Source organism: Ursus americanus, chromosome 10 (assembly GCF_024610735.1).
Source record: "Ursus americanus isolate L20-20 chromosome 10, mUrsAme1.1.p, whole genome shotgun sequence".
Lineage (NCBI taxonomy): Eukaryota > Metazoa > Chordata > Mammalia > Carnivora > Ursidae > Ursus > Ursus americanus.
This window is the reverse complement of record NC_142136.1, coordinates 70,848,982-70,868,686: the sequence shown is the minus strand read 5'-3', so window position 1 is coordinate 70,868,686 and position 19,705 is coordinate 70,848,982. Positions and strand designations below refer to the sequence as shown.

The 19,705-nt window shown below is 52.5% G+C and overlaps 1 protein-coding gene across 3 annotated transcripts; it reads right to left on the bottom strand.

The window, feature by feature from the left end:
- Nucleotides 1–5,976: 5,976 nt before the first annotated feature.
- Nucleotides 5,977–12,620, bottom strand: CDX2 (caudal type homeobox 2). 3 transcript variants are annotated; one of them, XM_087864903.1, is made up of 3 exons: nt 12,080–12,620; nt 8,460–8,629; nt 5,977–7,174 (listed from the first exon to the last, which is right to left on the bottom strand). In XM_087864903.1, exons 1-3 carry the CDS (start codon nt 12,618–12,620, stop codon nt 6,923–6,925), a joined length of 963 nt encoding a protein of 320 aa, XP_087721029.1. In that variant the 3' UTR covers nt 5,977–6,922. The 3 variants fall into 3 exon arrangements, with proteins under 3 accessions (XP_087721029.1, XP_045652688.1, XP_045652690.1); XM_045796732.2 differs by having other exon boundaries at nt 8,460–8,605; XM_045796734.2 differs by having other exon boundaries at nt 7,001–7,174; nt 8,464–8,605.
- Between the last annotated feature and the right edge of the window lie 7,085 nt (nt 12,621–19,705).

The window sequence follows — 19,705 nt, the reverse complement described above, 5'->3', positions numbered from 1 at the left end:
CGGTTTCTCTGAGGTAGAGGTGGGAGCTGGGAATAAACTAAAAGTTTAAATAAATTACAAGTTCTCACTAGAAACAGCTTGCTTCTTGGTTGTGTCTGACTTCAGATTTGCGAAAGTAGCGCCCAGCTTCATGCAGTAATACCAAGTCCATCTAAAAATTTACTCACGCGACAGCTTCAGATGGCACGGCCATTTGGTCAGTTAATTCATTTGGTCATTTGACCTTTTAGTTCCCAGTTCTGGTCAAGTGTCCACCGGAGTGTAGCAATCAAAGCACTGGATGTGCATTTAGAGACTCTAACCCTAGAAGTGAGAAATGTTGATGTTGGCTTTCTGTGGACTTAAGATCATGATCAAGAATGTCATTCTGAGGGGCGCCTGGGTGGCTTAGTCGGTTAAGCGTCTGCCTCCTGCTCAGAGGAGTCCTGGGACCGAGTCCCGCATGGAGTCCCGAATCCAATCGGGCTTCCTGCTCGGTGGGGAGTGCGCTTCTCCCTCTACCCTTCCCCCTGCTCGTGATCTCTCTCTCACTCTGTCTTTCTCAAATAAATAATAAAATCTTAAAAAGAAAAAAAGAGTGTCATTCTCAATCAGCATCTAATGTGTGTAACAATAAATCACAAGCAGGTGGTTACGTCAAATTCTTAGATACGATGAAAATTATAACAGGAACAAATGAAAAGAATCAGAGGAATTTCTGAGCAGAGGAATTTCTGAAATTTGCATTATTTTCATTAGACTGGTTGAGGGGAAAAAATAAGTTTTTATTTTACATATGTGGATTCCAGACACGCGCAGTGTTTCTTTTTGTTCCTTGTATGTGCTTCTATTTATTGGGCAATTGTCTCTGAGCCTCGCTTAATTATGTTATTCTTCTATTTGTTTCTAGCAGCTCACATAATCTGCCTAGAAAACAGGAGGGGGCACTGAAAATAGAATCTAGATCTGCCCAGTTTGGTTGTGGTTTTTTTGTTTTTTAATCCATTAGATGCAGAGAGTGAAAGAACAATGCATTAAGTGTCTTTCAGGAGTAAAAGACAGAGGCTGCACAGGTCATTTTTAACAACGCCTAATGTGTGGTTTAGGTATTTAAACTTTGTCACTTATTCTACTAATCGTCAATAAATTAGAATTATTTAAGTGCCACCCAACAAGCCATTGTATATTTGTACTACAATGACTCGCTCCTACATTGTTTTTCATTGTTTGCTTTCCTGAGGTTGGAGAGGAATTTATCAACTACCACTTGTATGAAACCTATTATTGTCATACTAAGGATACAAGCATTATGATAGTGAACTATCAATCTTGAAAGTTCTGATAATACATGAACAATTAGAAAAGGATTACTTTCCTAGGACTCAAAACACAAATATTAAAATGCATAAAATGAGGGCACCTGGGTGGCTCAGTCATCAAGCGTCTGCCTTCGGTTCACGGTGTGCTCCCAGGGTCCTGGGATCGAGCCCCACATCAGGCTCTCCGCTAGGAGCCTACTTCTTCCTCTCCCACTCCCCCGCTTGTGTTCCCTCTCTTGCTGGCTATGTCTCCCTCAGTCAAATAAATAAATAAAATCTTTTAAAAAATGCATAAAGTGCCTGGGCTCCTATTTACCAATACAATATTGGGCACAAAAACCCAACACACGACCCGAGTATTATTTTTTATGTAAATGTGTATGTGTGAAGAGACTGTTTGGTTATCATTTAATCTCAGGGAATTCTTCATGGATCAAAACTGTTCGTGTTCTGGTTTATAGATTAGACCTCTAGCACAGAATCTCCAGGATCCTGCCCCCACCTCAAAAAAAAGACAGAAAGAAAGAACCACTGGTCATTTAACTTTATTGTTATATTATCACTATCCACTGAGGTTAATGACAAATTCCAATATGGAAAAACTGTTGTTGAAACAAACTAAATGTTTGGGTACTAGAGACGTAGGAGCCAAAAGGTCATCCATGTGCTTGCCTTCACCCTTTCTAATTGATTCTTCCAAGACTGACTCTTCCAAGAAGAACGTCAAGGTAAATGTTGGTATAATCTCTAGAGCTGGAAGAGTCTACTTTCTTTATTTGGCATTTGAGAGGTTTTGTTTTGTTTTACATCTTATTTCATAATCTTCAAGAAAGTAATGATATGAGAAGTATATATTCCCTCTAATTTGTAGCTAGTAAGACATTTAGTGATTGTTTTGGCCCAGTATCACTAAGCCAATCCCATGGTTATCCATAAAACTTGCTTGCTTTCCTAAAATTACAGTCTGGATATCCACTTGTAGAATAAGAGGAGGAGGTGAAAGGAAAACGGCAAAGGAAAATAAGATTAAATGTCAGAATTATGGGGGTTAATAACATTTAAAAAAATAATTATAGAGGTTAGAAGTTTGTATGGTCTCAATGTAATTTAAAAAAATAGATGTTAATTTTAAATATTTACAAGTTAATCTACATTATTAGATGTGAGTGTGTTTCTTATCCTCCGAAGCACAAAACTAATTTAACCCAAGATCTGTTGCTGTAGTTTCAATGTCAGGGGAAATCCTGGGGACTAGAATAAAATGCTTGAAATGATTTCAGGGGATGAATCGGCCTTAAAGGATTAAATCCACAGCAGCTTTTTGGGGTGGCTTCCGGAAGAGTACAGAATTGACATTGAGGTGTTGGAATGGAAATTGCTTCAAAATAAAGAAACTTTCAATGCCATCTAGTTAGAGTACCTGCCTCTCTGCCCCCTTTAGGTTGAAATTGTCCTGGTCATTATAAGGAAGTTTCTAACTACATCCCCAACTAATCCGAGTCTCCTAAAGGCCACTACAAGTGTTCGGGGATATCTTTTCTGGTAGGTGAAAAGGCACGTCACCTATGCACATCAGTGACTCATCTTCACGTCTGGAATGTTAGTGCTTTGTCACCATGCAGATGCCTAGGAAATGGTACTCAAGAGACAACAGACTGGGGGCTATTTGACAAAGTAAGCAAAACTCAGTGAATTAGAAAAACTTCAGAGGTGATTTGAGAAATTATCCTTGTTCGGAGGTTCTTTGTAAGGATTCTTGCACACTTTGCAAAAGATGGTTCATGATCAAAAGCAGCAGTTGTTCTTGTCATTATTGGGGATTAATCCTAAGTGTATGTGGTAGATTGCATTCCCTTACTTTACGTTATTTGATTCCCCTGTTAGTGGTAGGGATCTCCCCCAAGGTCATTAAACCAGTAACTAGCAGCCTGTCTCTAAAACAAAGTGCAAATAATACCCCTTGAATCTTCTAAAGATTTTTTTTTTTTTAAGGTAAGCCCAACTTGGGGCTTGGACTCAGCATCCAGATATCAAGAGTTGCATGCTCTAGGGACCCAACCAGCCGGGGCACCCCATGTAATTGAAGTTTCTTTATTTCTGCTTGCTGCCTTCTCTTATTTCTTTTCCTGAGTGGCTGTGAATAACAACAGCAAGAATACTGCTGTTTATATATTAAGATTTCTATTTAAGATTCGTTTTCTTGACTGACATAGGCCTCTTACAGATATTATCAGAAACTATCCTTGAAACTTTCATTGCTCTCATTAGCAGCCCATCTTGCTAACTTTATTAGATGAATATGATAAGGCCATGAATTGTTCGAAGAAAAAAGAGGCTGTCTTTTCTCCATATATACCTTCAACAACAACAACAACAACAACTTCTTTTTTTGGTATTTTTTTCTTATTTTAAGTAGGCTCCACGTCCAACATGGGGCTTGAACTCACGACCCTAAGATCAAAAGTAGAACGCTTTGCCGACTGTGCCAGCCAGGCCTCCCTATATGTGCTTTTTTGACGTGAGTTCCACCAGACGGTTACATTCTTCCCCATATTTATCCTAAGTTCTCAGTCTTTTTATATATTCATTTCGTATCCATATTATTGTAATTTTTTTTTAAAGAAACATTTAAAGAAGGCCCTTTTAGAATGGCCAATAGCTCCCCTCATCCAAATTTATTTTTCTTAAACACTCAACAGATCCAAGAATCTCCTGGGCCTGGCTTAGTTTGAACTTAGTTTCAGCAGGCCCACGACCACAGTGGGGAAATGTCGCCGTGCCCCAGTTTGGGAGCAGCCTGGGGCGGGAGGAGGGGAGGCGCTAGAGCTTTCTACCTTCCACCTGGGTCAGAACTACGGCCCTTTCCGGTCCGCTCCAGAGTTGGAGACCAGCGCGGCCTCCGACCCCGCTCTTCCCAGAGCGCTCGCGCCCCCTGGCGGCCGGAGCTCCGGCAGGGCTCCGGGAGGGCGCCGGGAGGGCCAAGGGTTGGGGAAGGACGCGTAGTCATCCCGGTCCCAGGGCTGCAGGCCCTGGGAGCGGCGGAGTCACCCTACCAAAAATACACCAGGGCGTCCCAGCGCCGACCTCCCTACGCCTCCTCTGGCCGCACTGCCCACTCGCGCCATGTCCCCCTGGCCTCGGGTTTGCTCCAGGGGCGAGTCTTGGCGTCGCAAGCGCGGTGGGCTCGCTTGCCAGCGGGGGCCCTTCTTGCTCGCCCCCTCCACGACCCGGGAGGCAGCTCGCAGCCCCGGACCTGCATTTCAGAGAGCAGCCGAGCGCCCCTCCTCGCCCCGGATGCGCGGGGAGCGGGCCCGGGGCGGGCGTCAGTGCAAGGGGCTGGACCCGGCCAGGGGAAGAACTTGTAATCGCTTGCAGCGGGACAATGCTGACTTTTGAACCTCTAACCACTAAGCAAACAACCCTTGTGCTCTCGCTCCACTGTCCAAACAGAGTTTATTGACAGGCGTTTCACAGCAACGCATAGCAACCGCGGCGGCGGCTGGGGGCGGACGTGTGGGCGCGGCCGGGTGCGGGTCCGCGCTCCCCTCCCAGCGCCGGGACTCCCCAGGGGGCACGGAGGCCGGGGGAGGGGACGTGGGTGGGGGGAGCGGATAACCTGGACTGGAACGCCACCCCCGGCTCCGCGGACTCCCCAGCCCGAGAGGCGGGCCAGGCGCTCTCCGTCCAGCTCTGAGCCGGGCGCCCGCGGGCCCGGCCACCAGAGCCCCTTTCTCAATCCCGGAGCGGAATGCCACCCGGAAGGGCCGCAGAACCGGGGAGATGCTGCAGGCGGTATTTAGGTCTCGCTGCTTTGCTCTTCCTCCCCAGCCCTGGGGCCACCTCCTCCCTCTGCTGGAGCCGTGATTAGGGCTGGAAGGTGCATGTGGGAAGACCGAAATGGAGAGCAAAGCCCTTCTCCCCAGGCCCTGCCTGTCCAGAGCACCCAGCTCGGAGTCTTCCAGGACCCAAAACCTCAAGGGCAGCAGTCCGGGGCCCAGAGGATCGGCCAGATAACAAGCAACCACCACTGAAAGGGGCTCCTTATACTGGTTCTTGAATTCTTTGTGGAGTGAGGGGGTGTGGGGCAAAGGAGGGAGTTTCGCAACACAGGGCAAGTAGTGGAGGCAGACGAGAGCTCACAGAAATGCCCAGTGATTCACAGAAGACTATATTCCTGGAAATGTTCCCTTGAGAGAACAGAAAATGGAACATTTTTACTTAACGCTTATGTTCATTGGCTGGATTGTGGTACATCCCTAGGGTGAAGGGAATCACTGATGAAGGGAATGTCTGCAACTGCCTCAGTGTGGATTTGATGAGATGCTTCGAGGGGACTCTCTCACCCCCATCCCCCCATAATTCTCGGCAGCTGGGAAGCAGCTGACCATTCAGATGTGCATTTTGCCCAAAGGCACCCCCAGGAGAACCACACATTCCACAATCCAAGGTTGGGCTCAGGCTTGGGGGCAGGGAAGGTCTCAGAACCCGCTCCCTCAGGCTTCTGACGCTCTGAGGTAAAATGAGGTTGTCCAGATAACCTTCTCCACCCCTTCCATGATTTTTCTAATACTAGCTTGCAAGTAGACAGGATATTTCATTTAAAAAAAATTCTGGATAAAATCTGAAGACGATAAATACTGAATCTGAAATCTGGAAAGCTCATTTATCTCCTTTCTTTTCTTTTTAGAAAAAACTCAACTGTGTTCAAATACCCCCCACTTCCCTTCACCATATCACTTCTCTCCCCCTGGATCCAGAAGGCTTTTTAAATGCTGGCTTGGATGTTACACAGACCAACAACCCAAACAGCAGCAACAACAACAAAAACTCCCCTTCTTCATCAGCCCCAAGATTGTGAAAATGACAGGAAGTCCAGGTTGGCTCTGGCATTTATAGCACTCACATACATTCAGCCCAGAGAAGCTCTGGTGACAGGCTTTCTAAACAAGGCCCTGTCCCGGGCCCTCTTGTCAGGCCTGGAGTCCAATAACCACGCCCCTCACACCATACACCGCACATACACCAGCCAAGCCCTTCCTGGCCTGGGAAGGGAAGAGAAGAAAGACAAAGACCTGGGGGTTCTGCAGTCTTTGGAAGGTCCAGGTTTCTATCATAGCTGCCTCTGACTTTTGCAGTTAAATCTTGCCTGCCCTTGAGGCAGGAGGGACCAGCTGGCCCTTGAATGGCAGTGAGTAGGCAGTAGCCATCTTGGCTTCAAGCACTTGCGTTCCCCCGAGTCCCTCCCTCCCCTCAGCTTCAACCAGAGAGGAGTCCTGTAGATTCTGGAGGCCAAGAGCTCGGGAGGAGGGGGCTGAAAACCTGGTCTGTTTAGCCAGTCCAGGCAATGCTTCTGCCAGTACTAAAGGAAGCCCCGGTTGTCATATCCCATCTCCTCGCTGGCAGAAAGTCAGACCAGAAGAAGTCCAAAGCTGGGAGAATGTCTTCCTTGAGGCCTCCAACCTCACTTGTCTTTCCTCCTGGCCCCCATTTTTTCTCTGAGAGCTAGGTAAGTTGGTGTACATTTGTGGACGGGAGGGGAGGAGGTCTCTCCTGAGGATTCTAGCAGAGTCTGTGCTCCTCATGGCTCAGCCCAGAATCGCTCAGCTGCTGCAGGCCACTGTAGGTCATTGGGTGACAGTGGGGTTTAACACGCCCGCCGCTGGCCCCAGAACCCCAGGGACAGAGCCAGGCACTGAGCCTTGCAGAGCAGACACGGGACTCAGGGGCTCGGGGACGCTTCTCAGAGGGCCGGGCTGCGGCTGGGGAGGCTGCGGTGCGGGCGGCGGGGCTGGCTGTGGCTGCTGTTGTTGCTGCTGCAACTTCTTCTTATTGATTTTCCTTTCCTTGGCTCTGCGGTTCTGAAACCAAATTTTAACCTAGAAATGGAAAATGGAGAAAAACAGAGGGTGGTGAAGGCGCCGATGGGGGAGGGGGGGAAGGAAGGGCCCTCAGCAGCAGCAGCAGTGTCTCTCTCCCTCTCCAACTACAGAAGGGCCCTCTCGAACTCAGGGACCCCCAGAGCTTGTTCCAGCCTTTATCCGAGAGCCCCATGACAGCCCGGGGCTGGAGCCCTTCCCGAGCCTAGTACGGCCTCAGGTGAGAAGAGCCTTCCTCCCTCCTTGTTCACCATGTTTCGTTCCAAGGCAGCCTTTTATCTACAACTTTACTGGAAGAGTTCAGAGTCTCAGAACCAAGGAAAACAGAAACTGCAGAGCCTTTCCTACAACAAGCAAGAAAAGACCAGCATGGATATCCTTCAAAAGGACAACCTTTGGCCTCACAAAGCTAAACTGAAATGTAATACTCCTCATCTTAAAGCTGAGAATGAGACTTAAAAAAAAAAGATTTATCCTTTTTTTTTTTTTTGAGAGAGAGAGAGGGAGGGAGGGAGAGCACAGGAACATGGTAGGGAGGGGCAGAGGGAGAGGGAGAGAGAGTCCCAAGCAGACTCCCTGAGGCTCATGGAGCCCCACGTGGGGCTTGATCCCATAACCCTGATATCACGACCTGAGCCAAAACCAAAAGCCAGATGCTTCGCCGACTGTGCAACGCAGGCGCCCCCTGAGAATGAGATTGAATGTGGGGCTTCCCGGCGGTGGATTTGGCCTTTTTTTTTTCCCTAGACCATATAGCATGTTCATGAGTCAAGCCTCACTTTAGTTTTTACGGGCAGGGCTTGGGGTCTTATATTAATTTTTCCCCAGGTATGGTGCTGGGCACAAAGAAAATAGGTCCTTAAGTCTTCTTTCACCTAAATAGAATTCTGGATTAAACTGCTAGTCAGTTTTTTTCTTGCACCTTCCGGGTCCCGGAAAATGGGGGGGGATCAACATCCAAAAAAGACAACTAGAGGCGGAAAGAACGTTTTCTAAAAGCATTTGGAAGGAAATACTATCTGTCCTCCTGCCTTGTTTATTTATTTCTTTATTTACTTACTTACTTATTTTAAGTAAGCTCTACACCCAGCGTGGGGCTTGAACTCAACAACTGCGAGATCAAGAGTTGCATGCTCTGAGCCAGCCGGCGCCCCTCTATCTTCCTGCTTTAATCTGCCCACAGAACTAGGTAGATTCTGGGGCCTGGCTTCTAATTCTGCCCGAGGAGCCCCACCCCCACCCCCAGCCAGTGACCAGGCCCTGGAGGGAGCAAGGCAGTTCCCACCTGCCTCTCGGAGAGCCCCAGTGTGGCGGCCAGCTCGGCTTTCCTCCGGATGGTGATGTAACGACTGTAGTGAAACTCCTTCTCCAGCTCCAGCCGCTGGTGATCCGTGTACACCACTCGGTATTTGTCTTTCGTCCTGGTTTTCACTGTGGAGGAAGGAGAAGTTAGGGCTGAGAACTGCAAGGCGGCCCATCAGTCATGGGTAATGACAAACCTCCCTAACCCAAGGGCCATTTCTCTTCCTCCACCGCCCCAGGGGGCCAGGGTTTGGCTGGTTCCTGCCGGGTCTGACAAGACCCCCCAGGGGGTCCTGAGGGGAGGGTGCGAGGCTATCCAAGACAACTAAACTAACCTTGGGGTTAAGTGGTTTTTAAAAATGAAGAAAAACTAAAACCTCATACGTACACGATAACAGAACCCAGCTACCCTTCCGGTAAACCAAATAGAGTACTGGAGCAGGCTAGGCCGAAGGGAAAGGGGGCAGGACCGAATCTACAGTTCTGGGAGTATTCAGATTTGCAGGCCTGCCGGAGATGGAAGTCCACCCTAAAAACAGCTGGGGTTGTGGGTTGCGCTGGTTACAATGTGTGGGGTGGTGGTGTTACTTTCTGTTTGCTTTATTAAAAGTGGAAAAGGGGGTGCAGGAGCTGACAGATTCTCTCAAGTCACCAGAATCTTCTCCCAGGCATGCTAGGCCCATCTGGTGGAATTCTGAGCTGGGGTCTGGCAAGTCGAAAACCCCTCCCACCCTCGACATTGCATACCTGGCTGAACCTGGTTTGGCATTTGGCACTTTTTCTTTTTTTAATCCCCCGTTTATTTCTGCTACAAACTCTGCCAGAGCTATCCAGACCAGTGATCTATGCTCATTGGATTGAGTCAACATATTAAACCTCAGATTGATTGTTTTACTGAAGGGCCTTGACAAATAGTGCCGTCGCGGTTGGAGCAGGCCCGAGCCTGGCGTCTGCACTCAGTCTGTCCTGGGTCAACCCTTGGCAGGGCCCTGGCCCGGAGCTCTTCCCTCCTCGTTGGCCCCAGGTCCAGGTCTTCCCGCAGCCGAACAGGTTCAGTCCCCCGGTGCCCAGTCCTACAGGAAGATCTAAAGGGTCTGGGAGTTTCTTGGAGGTGTTTAATGCCCCGCAGGCCGACTTTGTTCAGGTAAAACCCTTTGCAAACCACAACAAAAGCGCCCTGGGAAGATACAGGCCGGATCAGAGGGAGCTCCCCCGAGCCGCTGAAAGGGGAACACAGTCGCAAACAATGCAGGACAAGGCGATCTTATCAAAGAAAAGCCCTTTCAATGCCTTAATAACAACCGCATTCTGTTTGAATTACCACTACTGAGCAAATGGCGGTCCCGGCTTTCATCCCCCTCCCCGCCAGGCGTATTAACATAAACACGGCCCGGCAGGCGCATTTGAATGGGCGCAGCGGCCCCGACCCCGCGCCTGCTAAGAAAGTAAAGGGAACTAACACTTTCTGAGAGCTTTCCAAGTGGAGGGCGCGTTCACACGCGTTGCCGCCTCAAACCCACTCGCGGCTGCCAGGGGTAGTCGCCCCGTTTTACAGATGAGGAAACCGAGAACCAGACTAGGTCACGCAGGTAGTATCAGGCTCGGCTGACACTGCAGCCAGGTTGGAGCCTAAAGGGCATCTCCAGGGCTGGGGAGCAGGGCGCAAAATAAAGTTCTCTGAGCTGAACATCCCAGTAGCAGTGCTCGCCTTGGGGTGCTCAGGAGCGGCTCTTGCTCCAGTGCTCCCCTTTCAGTATCCCGGATGGTCCGGGCACGCGGTGACCAGGACCCTTGTGCGCTCTGCGGCCCGCGCCCCAAGGGACTTGGAGGCGCCCCGCACCCCCTGGGAACCAAGGAGGGGGCTGGAGGAGGAAAGAGATGAGAGGGACTTGTGAGAATTCATTATTGACTGCGAAAGTCACCACCCTCTTTCCGGGCCCTAAAAGAGACAATGGCAGGGCTGGGAAGGTGTATATCAAAGCGGGCCGGGCCGAGGACCAACCCCCTAGCCCCTTGACAGATGACGCTCCGCAGAGGAGCCGGGCTCTGGCCCGCGGGCCGCGGCCTCCCGACATTAACATCACAAGGGCGCCCGGCGCCGACTGCGGCCTTGCCACCTCGGCGCGGGACATCACAGCAGCCTCTCATCTGCTGACCCCGCGGCCTCGGCTCCTGTGGCTCCCCTCCCTCTCCCCCTCCCTGGCCCCGCGGCCACTCTCCCGGGACACACCAAAGGTCTCCCTTAGGGTCTCCGGTCGCTGCCAGTTGCGCCCCAGGCAGGCTCGGTAAGAGAGAGCCTTCTCTGAGACAGCGCTCTGTTCAGAGGAGGGCACCTTCTCTTGGGGCAGGGACCTAGCCGAGGCTCTGAGGCTGGCCCTGTGGCCTTCTCCCTGGGCGGCCGCATTTCCCACCCGGCATGTGCCCAGTGACGCAAATACCGATGCCCAGAGACAGCCCCCAACGACTTCTCTGATTTATACGGCTGTAATTGGCTATAAACCTCTGCAAAGTGGCCATAACCTGCTTACGGGCCAGGCTGGGCCAGAAAGAAGGGAAGAGAAAAAAGCGGAAGTAGCAGAGGGCTAGGAAGACTTCAAGGAGCGAAAAGGGGACGCCAACAGGACTCTCCCACCACACCTATTCGCACTTCCTTCCCACTTTGACACACATCCCGATACCAGAAGGGGCAGACCCGGAACTAAGGAGCCCCCACAATCCGGCAAACCTAGGATGTCTGCAGGGACATCTCTTGAGCAAGTTTCTTGAACATAGGCGTGCATGTACACACGTACACACACACACACACACACACAACCCTGAGACCCTGGAAAGGAAGGGTGGGGAGAAATGATTCCTGTCTGGACCAGAAGCTGAATCCTCACCAAGGATTCCGCCCCTTCCCCATCCGCAGACACAGGAGGACTCCCACGACGTCTTGCCCCCAGCCCTCCAGCTTTTGATTGAACTCCTTTGCAAATCAAAGGTTCCATGAGGGGGTGCGCTCCTTTCCCTTAGTTCCCCGGGCCTTTCCTGCAACTGCAGCTTTGCCGGGTCTCCCTACTGCCATAGCTCTTGAGATATCTTGAACTGGCCCGAATGGCCGAACCTGGTCCCACGCCCATCCTCGCAGCCCTCCTGGTCCCCCAGGCCACCATTCTTCTTGAGTGGCTCAATGGCGTGGAAAGAAATGCTCTGAAGCCCTGCCCGGTGGAGTGCGAGGTTCCCTTTCCCCCGCGGCTCGAAGCTGCGCGCCGAGCGCGAGCGGCAGCAAGTGGGGCGGACGCGCTCCTGCACAGCCGTGCTACGCCGACATTCCTGGGAGTGTCCCGAGAATGTTGGGACCGTACGAATGAAGGACCGCTGGAAAGAGGAAGGTTCTCCTCTGCCCCCAGCGGAACACGGGTTGGGAGACCGAAGTATTCACTCCGGTCCCCCCGCCAGCCCAGGCGCCGTAGAGAAGCCGGGCAGTCGAGGCCCCCTGAATTTGTCTCCCGCCCCGGCCCTCCTGGCGCGGAACTCCTAGACAGCTCTAGACGCCTCGGTCGGCCCTGGACGCGCGGCCGGCCCAGCAGCCCCCTCCTGCGGGACGCCGCCACCGCCTACCTTGGCTTCCGAGCGACGGCTGCGCGGGCTTCCGCATCCACTCGCACAGGTTCCGCCGCTGGCCGCCGGGGGACAGCTGCTCGGCGGCGGCCGTGGCGGCTGGCCCGGGAGGGCCGGGGTTGAGGGTCTGCAGCAACCCCGAGGCGCAGGAAGGCGCGGCGGCCGGGTGGTGCGGGTGGTGGTGCGGGTGGTGGTGCGGGTGGTAGTCGGCGGGGCTGCTGTAGCCCATGGCGGCGGCCGGGGAGCCCCCGTTGAGACCGTGGGCGACGGCGTTGGCGGCGGCCGCGGCGCCCCCCGGCGCGTAGCCGTTCCAGTCCTCTCTGAGCGGGGCCCCGTACGCCGCGGGCCAGGACGGCCCCGGGGACTGCGCGCTGTCCAAGTTCGCGGCCGCGGCGGCCGCAGCCGCCACATGGTAGCCGCCGTAGTCCGGGTACTGCGGGGGACTGACGAAGTTCTGCGGGGCCAGGTTGAGGCCGCCAGAGTGGCGCACGGAGCTGGGGTACATGCTCACGTCCTTGTCCAGGAGGTAGCTCACGTACATGGTGGCGAGGGCCCGACAGCAAACCTCACCATGCTGCCTGGGGACGGACGCTGGAGGCTGCCGGAGGGCGCGAAGGGGAAGGGGCGAGGGGGTGCGGAGAAGGGCGGCTGGCTGCGCCCCAGCCCGCGGAGCTCCGCAGGCTCCTTGCGGCGCTTCTGCCTCTGAGGCGGTCCCTCCCTCTGGCCTGCCTCCTCCCTCCTCCCTTTCTTCCTTCTTTCCTCCCACCTCCTTCCCACTGGGCTGCAGAGGCGGGGAAGACCCGCCACAGGCTGGAGTGCGGAGCCCCAGGCCGGCGGCCTTTCGTGATTAACGAGTGTTTACAAGACTCTATTAGTAATGACACAGACACCAATGGCTGGAGACGTCGAGGCGCAGCGCGCACCCTGCGCACAACCCCCCGAAACACGATTTGCATTTTAAAAGATAAGGGGAGGGGGGAGCTCGAGAGACCCGATCACAGCTAAATATTCAAACCTTTATTGTTAAGAGCTTCCTCCTTCCAACCTGGTGCACTTTAACCTCCAATCACAGGTTCAAAGAATGAAATCTAGGGACTTGCAAAAGAGAGGGGGGAAAGAGCTATCTTGGTGGGAATCTGGGCTTGGAGACCAAGTAGTAGTGTGTATGCATTTGCGGGGTGGAGGCGGGGCGGGGGGGGGGCACCAAGAAGCTCCTTCTATACCAAAGAGAAAAGAAAAGGCAAGTCATTACTTTGATGACAACGTTTTTGACCAACCCGGGAGATGACCAGCCGAGCCCTAAGAGATAGGCCGGTTCCTGCGCTCCCTGAGCTTCTGGCCGAACGACTGCGCGCCCCAAACAACTGTCGCTGCTAATCGGTTATTTTCTTCCCCCAAGGAAACTCTTGCCCCTCGCACGAGATAAATGATGACCCTTGCTTCAGGCTTCATCTCCGAGTTCATTTCACATTGGGGATTTAAGATAAATCAAGGCAATTATTTTTTTAAAAAGCATTTACATTCAAGACTCAAAACAGTCAAACCAAAGAGCCTGTGGTAGATGTCAGATTAGTGGAGGACAGTAATGGAGGGGGGCAAACAGCGGTCGCTAGAGTGCTGGCAAAGTTCTCCGTTCTTGATCAGGGTGCTGGTGACACAGTATGAGGTCTGCGAAAATTCAGCGAGCCTACCTGTACATGTTTATTTCACATAAATAAGGGGTTAAAAATCAAGGGAAAAAGAGCCAGAATGTCTGCTAATATGTACCTAGGTATATGTCATATATCATACCTTTGTCTTAAAACACTTTCTGCTTTACAAAGTAAAACATTATCGGAAGAAAATTATCTTTCTTCCCCAGGAGACGGGAAGGGAACCCGGGCCATTAGTAATGACTGCTTCTGAAGAACTCCGAGTGGGGAAGAGTTGAGAAAGGCTCCTCCTTGGTTGTGAAGCACTGTGTCAAGGGGCCCAGGGCTCGGTGGCGGCTGCTGGGACCGGTGCTGCGCGGCCTGGCTGTGAAACTGCCCCGACAGGAGCGCAAGGCGACGGGATTCGTCTTGCGCACGCGCCCATCTCGGTTTAGCCACTGCAGGGAGCGGACCCGCGGTAGCCTTCCAACCCTTCTCTCCAAGCCCAGCCCGCCCTGCCGGACTAGGATTTGAGGATCGCAGCGGCTGGGTCCGTGGACTGGGCAAGACGTCTGGGTGGCTTTGAACGCTCTCGGAACCAGCGGGACGCTAGCTGTTCATCTCCAGATCTGCACTTGTCGGTTCTCATTGTCAAGCGCTCTCTGGTATTTGTCACTTCACCTTCTCATCTCTGGAGAGCTCCTTCCAGGGCCCTTTATCTCCCTTGATCCTCACATCTCCCTAGATGGGGAACAAAGCTGGTGTTGGCGTCTCCATTTTACAGATGACACCCACCAAAGCTGCAGAGTAGAGAGAGGCCAGGCCAAAGCAGGATCTGAAATAGCCCAGGACTGTGGGATCTCCTGCTTGCTGGTCCCTTCCGTCCTTTGCGTTTCCTAAGGAAGATGGTTAAAAATCAGGGGTCGGTGGAGGGTCAGAGAGCTGAGCACTTAAGAGGTGGGAGGCAGGAGCAGGTCATCCATGGGGACCTACCTGTCTGGCCCAGACAGCTGAGTGTCATTGGACCTCTCAAGAAATAAAATAGGAAATACATTGCAAGCCCCATTACAGAACCCAAATCACTGAGTTGGGGGACGGGGGAGAGAGGGGGAATCGTGCAGTCCTGATGAGAATGGGGTGCGAATGTGGGAGGTTAAGTGGTGGGCACTGCAAGACTTTTGATCTACCAAACATCTTCCCCCTCTTCCTGGAGACACAATTCCTCTTTCTGTCTCCCACAACCCCCTCCCAAGCCTCGAGCTCTGGAAGCCGAGGCCCAGGCTCAAGCCTGTGTCTTCGGAATGTGGGCATTCTTTGGAACAATCACTTTATTGGGGACAGCCATTCCCTCCGCCCTGCAGTGGCCGCTTCCTGCGTTTTTATGGCTCGGCCGCCGGCCGCTGGCTAATTGTCCCGGTTTTCCAGCTGTGTCTCTGTGCTCTGCCCCCGAGAAAGGGCTCTGGCCTGCCCGCCCAAATGCTTTAGGAGCAGCCAGGGTTGCTCTGGCCCCAGGGGTCACCCCAGACCCCAGCACTGCCTGGACCACAGGTAAACCCTCATTTTGGGTGCAAGAGCTGGAGAAAGGAAATCGTGGTAAAAAAAAAACAAAAACCAATAAGCAATTGGTCTTCTTCATGGAAAATGGGCCTGCGTGGCAGTAGCATGCACCCCCCCCCCCGCCCAAGTCCTGGGTCTGGGATGTTTGGTGAGGGGAAAGGAGCCTCTACTGATGTCCTTGGACAAGCTCCTCAGATTGGAAATGTCCCTTCACATGCCCACCTGGGTCCCAGAAGAGCAGGGTGGTGGGAGCAGTCGGAGAGCAGGGGGAAGGTGGTGGATGAGAAGGAAGCTTGGGTGTCTTTTCATTGTGATGGCTTAGCCTCCGCAGGTCTTTGTCAGGTGCCCACCGTCTGGAGGCCTGCTCTGGATGGGGCTCCACCAGCCTTTGGGTGCAGATGTGTGGCCTGGGAGGGTGTAGGCACCGCCTGCATCAGAGCCCCGGGGGAGAGCTTTCTCAGTCCTGGACCCAAGGTGCTTGGCGGCTTTCTTAGAACCGTTTGGCCTGAGCTGAGAACTGCCTGGGATGGTTGTCCCCAACCTCTCTGCTCAAGGGCTCCTTTCCAGCCAGTACCTCTGGTCTCCAACCAGCTGCCCCGCCAGAGAAGCCTTCAGCAAATCGCTCTGGAGGACGCACACTGGTGGAAAGCTTGGGGCTGGGGTTGGGCTGAGGCTGAATGTGACCCCATGAGCTAAAGCAAGCTTTTAAGGGCAGGAGAGGGTGGGAAGAAAGAGACCCAGGTAAATAAAGCATCAGGAAGACTACAAGGCAGCCACAACTCAGTTATCAAAGGGACGTCTCTTTGTTGCTAACATTGTAAAGGCCATTCAACATTCCTTGGAGAGGGTCAGGGCTTCCAGAATTCCGGCTGGTGGCAAGGGCAGGGGTGCGGGGCAGGGGGGTAATGGGGGGGGGGGGGAAGCGTGAGGCACAGGAAGGGGCGGGCTGCTCCTCTAGGCAGATGGGACACTCCTTGAATCCACAGATCATTGACAGGACTCTTTCCCTGCTCAAAGGTCCCCAGTGTTTGCTCCAGCCTGGGGGACCCTCCTTTCCCCTATATTTGTAGCTCCTGAAAACTGGGGCCCCTGTGACCCTTGTAACCCAGATAGAATAGGCGCTCTCTGTTCACCTTAGCATGCAAGTCTACCTTCGGAATCCCATTCAAATCAAGGAAATTATCCAAATAGTGCAACCTTTCTGTTCTCCCTCTCCTCCTCTGTGCAGGAAACCCTCACCCTGCATTGACCTGGATTCCCAGGATAATTAAGGAAGAGTGAAAAGAAGAGAATGTGGTTTGATAAAATTGTGCAGCTTGGTAATCTACGTTGTTGTGGAGAAATAATTCGATCTGTACTTAATTTGGTGTTTTTAGGGAGTTCTTCAGCCATTGCACACAATCAGCAACTCCACAAAGAAAGGCTCAATAATGGGTGGTTTGAACGCAACACCCCCACCTTGCTCTGCCACGGCCCACTCAGCTAACATCTCTGGGAAGGAAATCAATGGCAGCGTCCTTTCTGTGGGGTGTCCCCAGAGTCCATTGGCTGCTCAGCCCCATCAGGCCAAAATGGATCCCAGCGTGTTCATTCCGAACAGCAGGGAGGGCCGCAGCTGTCCACAGCTGCCCAGGCTTCACTCACAGGAGCAGATGTGTCTCTGCCCCCGTTAGAGTCCAGAATGCCCCCCCTCCCCCGCAACCCTCAGCAGCAAACTGAGTGTCTGGTCTTCTCTACCTGAGGAAAAGTTCCTGAATTTGTGGGAGGTCATTAATGGCCTAGAGTTTTACCACTCAGTGGAGTGGGTGCAGGAGAGTGGGGAAATCCACTGCCTTATTCCTCTCTTGGAGGGACCACCAGACTTTCTTATCCAAGGCAAGGAGCTTACATTTTTTTATTATGTTCTTCTATCCAAAATATATTCTTAAAGCCAGGAGATTTAGGAAAAGAAAGAGCCTCAAGAGAGGGGGTGATATTTGGGTACAGAAATCTGGTTTTGCTCATTGGGTGAATGTCATGAAAGTCAGTGGTTGTGGCCTGTTTTCATTCTTTCTTCTGAAACTAGAGTCTGTGTTCACTGTGGAGGTGTTGTATAACCCACTCTCGATGGATGAGCACTGAGAATGATTTAAAGTCCCTCGGGGGAGGACCGTGGGGTTTCACCCTGAAGAAAACCGTCGATGCTTAGGAGAATCAGGCCTCAGGCCAGCAACAGCAAATGTTATCACTTGCTCTTGACGTGGAAGGCCTTCAGTTACCATTTGTTCACTCACCAACGTCTGTGCCTAGAGTGACCTTTGCTTATCATATGAAAATATGTTCCGAGGAAGCCCTACACAGTAGGCTTTATGAGGCTGAGGGAAGGGGCTCAGATAAGGTTCCGCTCTCCTTGAGTCACTGGGCCCATTGGGAAGCTACTCTCCCTGGAGGGGAGGCAGGGGACTTACTGTCTGGGTAGCACTTCCACTTTACAGAGGACAAATCCAAGGCTCAGAGAGGTTGGGCGACTTTCCCAAGGTCACACAGCTAGCTGTTCCAGTCACTAAAACCAAATGAGCTACTCTAGGTACATTCTTTGCAACCCATAAGACTCTGTACAGATGTTAATTATTACTAAGGCTGCTGGTGCCACCCTGGAAACACAAAACCAACTAGCCGATTCCCGGAATCCAAACTCCCCGCTCCCACCCCCCACACCAAATAGTACCAGAACAATCAGGTTCTGCTGTTGCAACAGTTCTGACTACTTCCCGCATCCTACTTACTTCTCTTTTTCACAGGCACCTGCTAACTGCCATTTATTAGTTTACTGAATGGCGAATTTTCCGTAAATTCCATCCCAAAATTTTCACCAATTACCAAAGAAGGTATCCATCTATTCCTGTCCTGCAGTACATACTTTCTAAAAAGAGCTCTTTATTTTTGAAATGGAACTGATATCCTAAGGCTGATCTCTGGAAATGTGTCAAATTTAAAATGAGTAGAGAAATTCATGCAAAGAAATTGTGTTGTCTTTTTTCCCCCTTCCTTTCTTCCCATGCCAGTGTCCGTGGACATCTTTTGGACACACAGACCAAAAAGCCGGGTTCTCTGGGCAAATAAAAGGAGGCCCCCCATTCGGTTTCTCCGTTACACATGTGAATGCCAAGCTCGGATTGGGCTCGTGAATTCCTAGCGGGAGCGCTCTCAGGTCTTTCTGCTTACAGCACTGGCCGGGTTGGTCTTGGACATTTTAAGAGGGAAGTGAAGATGGGCGAAGCAGCCCCGGCACCTGGGAACAGAGTGTGCCTGGAAGGGCTGAAGGGTTAGGGAAGCTGAAACCAGCTCCTCGTCTTCCAACTGTTTTTAGCATTGCTATTGTGTTGTGTGCGTGTTTGTTAACGAATTAGTAAGTAAAGTATTAAATTATCCACCTAGAGTCTGCACTCCTGGGACCCCAGACACTCGCTGAGCGCGCTCGGGCCACCCCGTCGCCTCCGCTGGTGCGCACGCGGTCTCCACCATCCAGGTTTGTCTCCCGCATCCTGCGCACCGGAGCGCGGAAACGACAAACGTCTCCGCCAGGCCAAGGCCCGCAGAAGCCCAGGGCGTGTTGCTGTGTGAGCCCACAGAAAACTGCTCTCCAAGACCTTGGCAGCCACAGGTGACCCGCCCGCGCCGGACCGGCCTCGGCCTCTTTGCTCCTACTGGAGAAAAAAGCCAGAGCTGCGGCAGGTTTTGCCAGCGCCCTTGCCAGCCCCGCGGCGCCCACGTCCCGCGTCCTGCGCCTGTCCGCAAGGCTGCAAGTGTTCAGGAGTCTTTGGAAGAGGCACCGCTCAGCCTGCTCTTCCTCCCTTTCCGCCTCCCAGCTCCTTTGAGGGGGCGGATCCAGGGTCTTCCCCCACCATACCTCCGCCCGCAGAAAGAAACAATTTCGGACAAGCTTTGAAATGTAACTGTGTGATTGAGGACACCCAGGTGGGGCCTGAAAGGTCCGATGGCGCGTACACTCAGTCTACAATTAAAGCTGGAAGTGCCCCCCCCGGGGGGGGGGTGCCTGGCTGTCTTAGGTTGAGCACATTTACAGGGACAGTCCAGACTCTGCAGTTGGGGCCCATCTATCTAAGTGGACTCATCTTAGGTTTGGGCAGAGTGGCTTGAATATAGTGGATTCGTGTGCGTCTCAGATCCAGCCTGTGGCACTTGTATCCTGGGCCAGAGAACCCTCCCTCAAGAAGCAGACTTCTTGTGTGTGTCAGTAAAGCCCCCAAGTTACCCTGTCTAGAGTGAAGCAGGCGTCTAGCCCCAGGCTTGAGGGGCCCACCGCTGCCTTGGGGTCCTAGAGCACAGGAACTGAGTCATCAAGCTGCCTTTGTAGTGTGCACCTGGTGTTCCTGCATCCAGAGAAGGCATCTGGCACTAGGCCCAGGCAGAAGAGGCCCTGGCATTAGTCTACGGG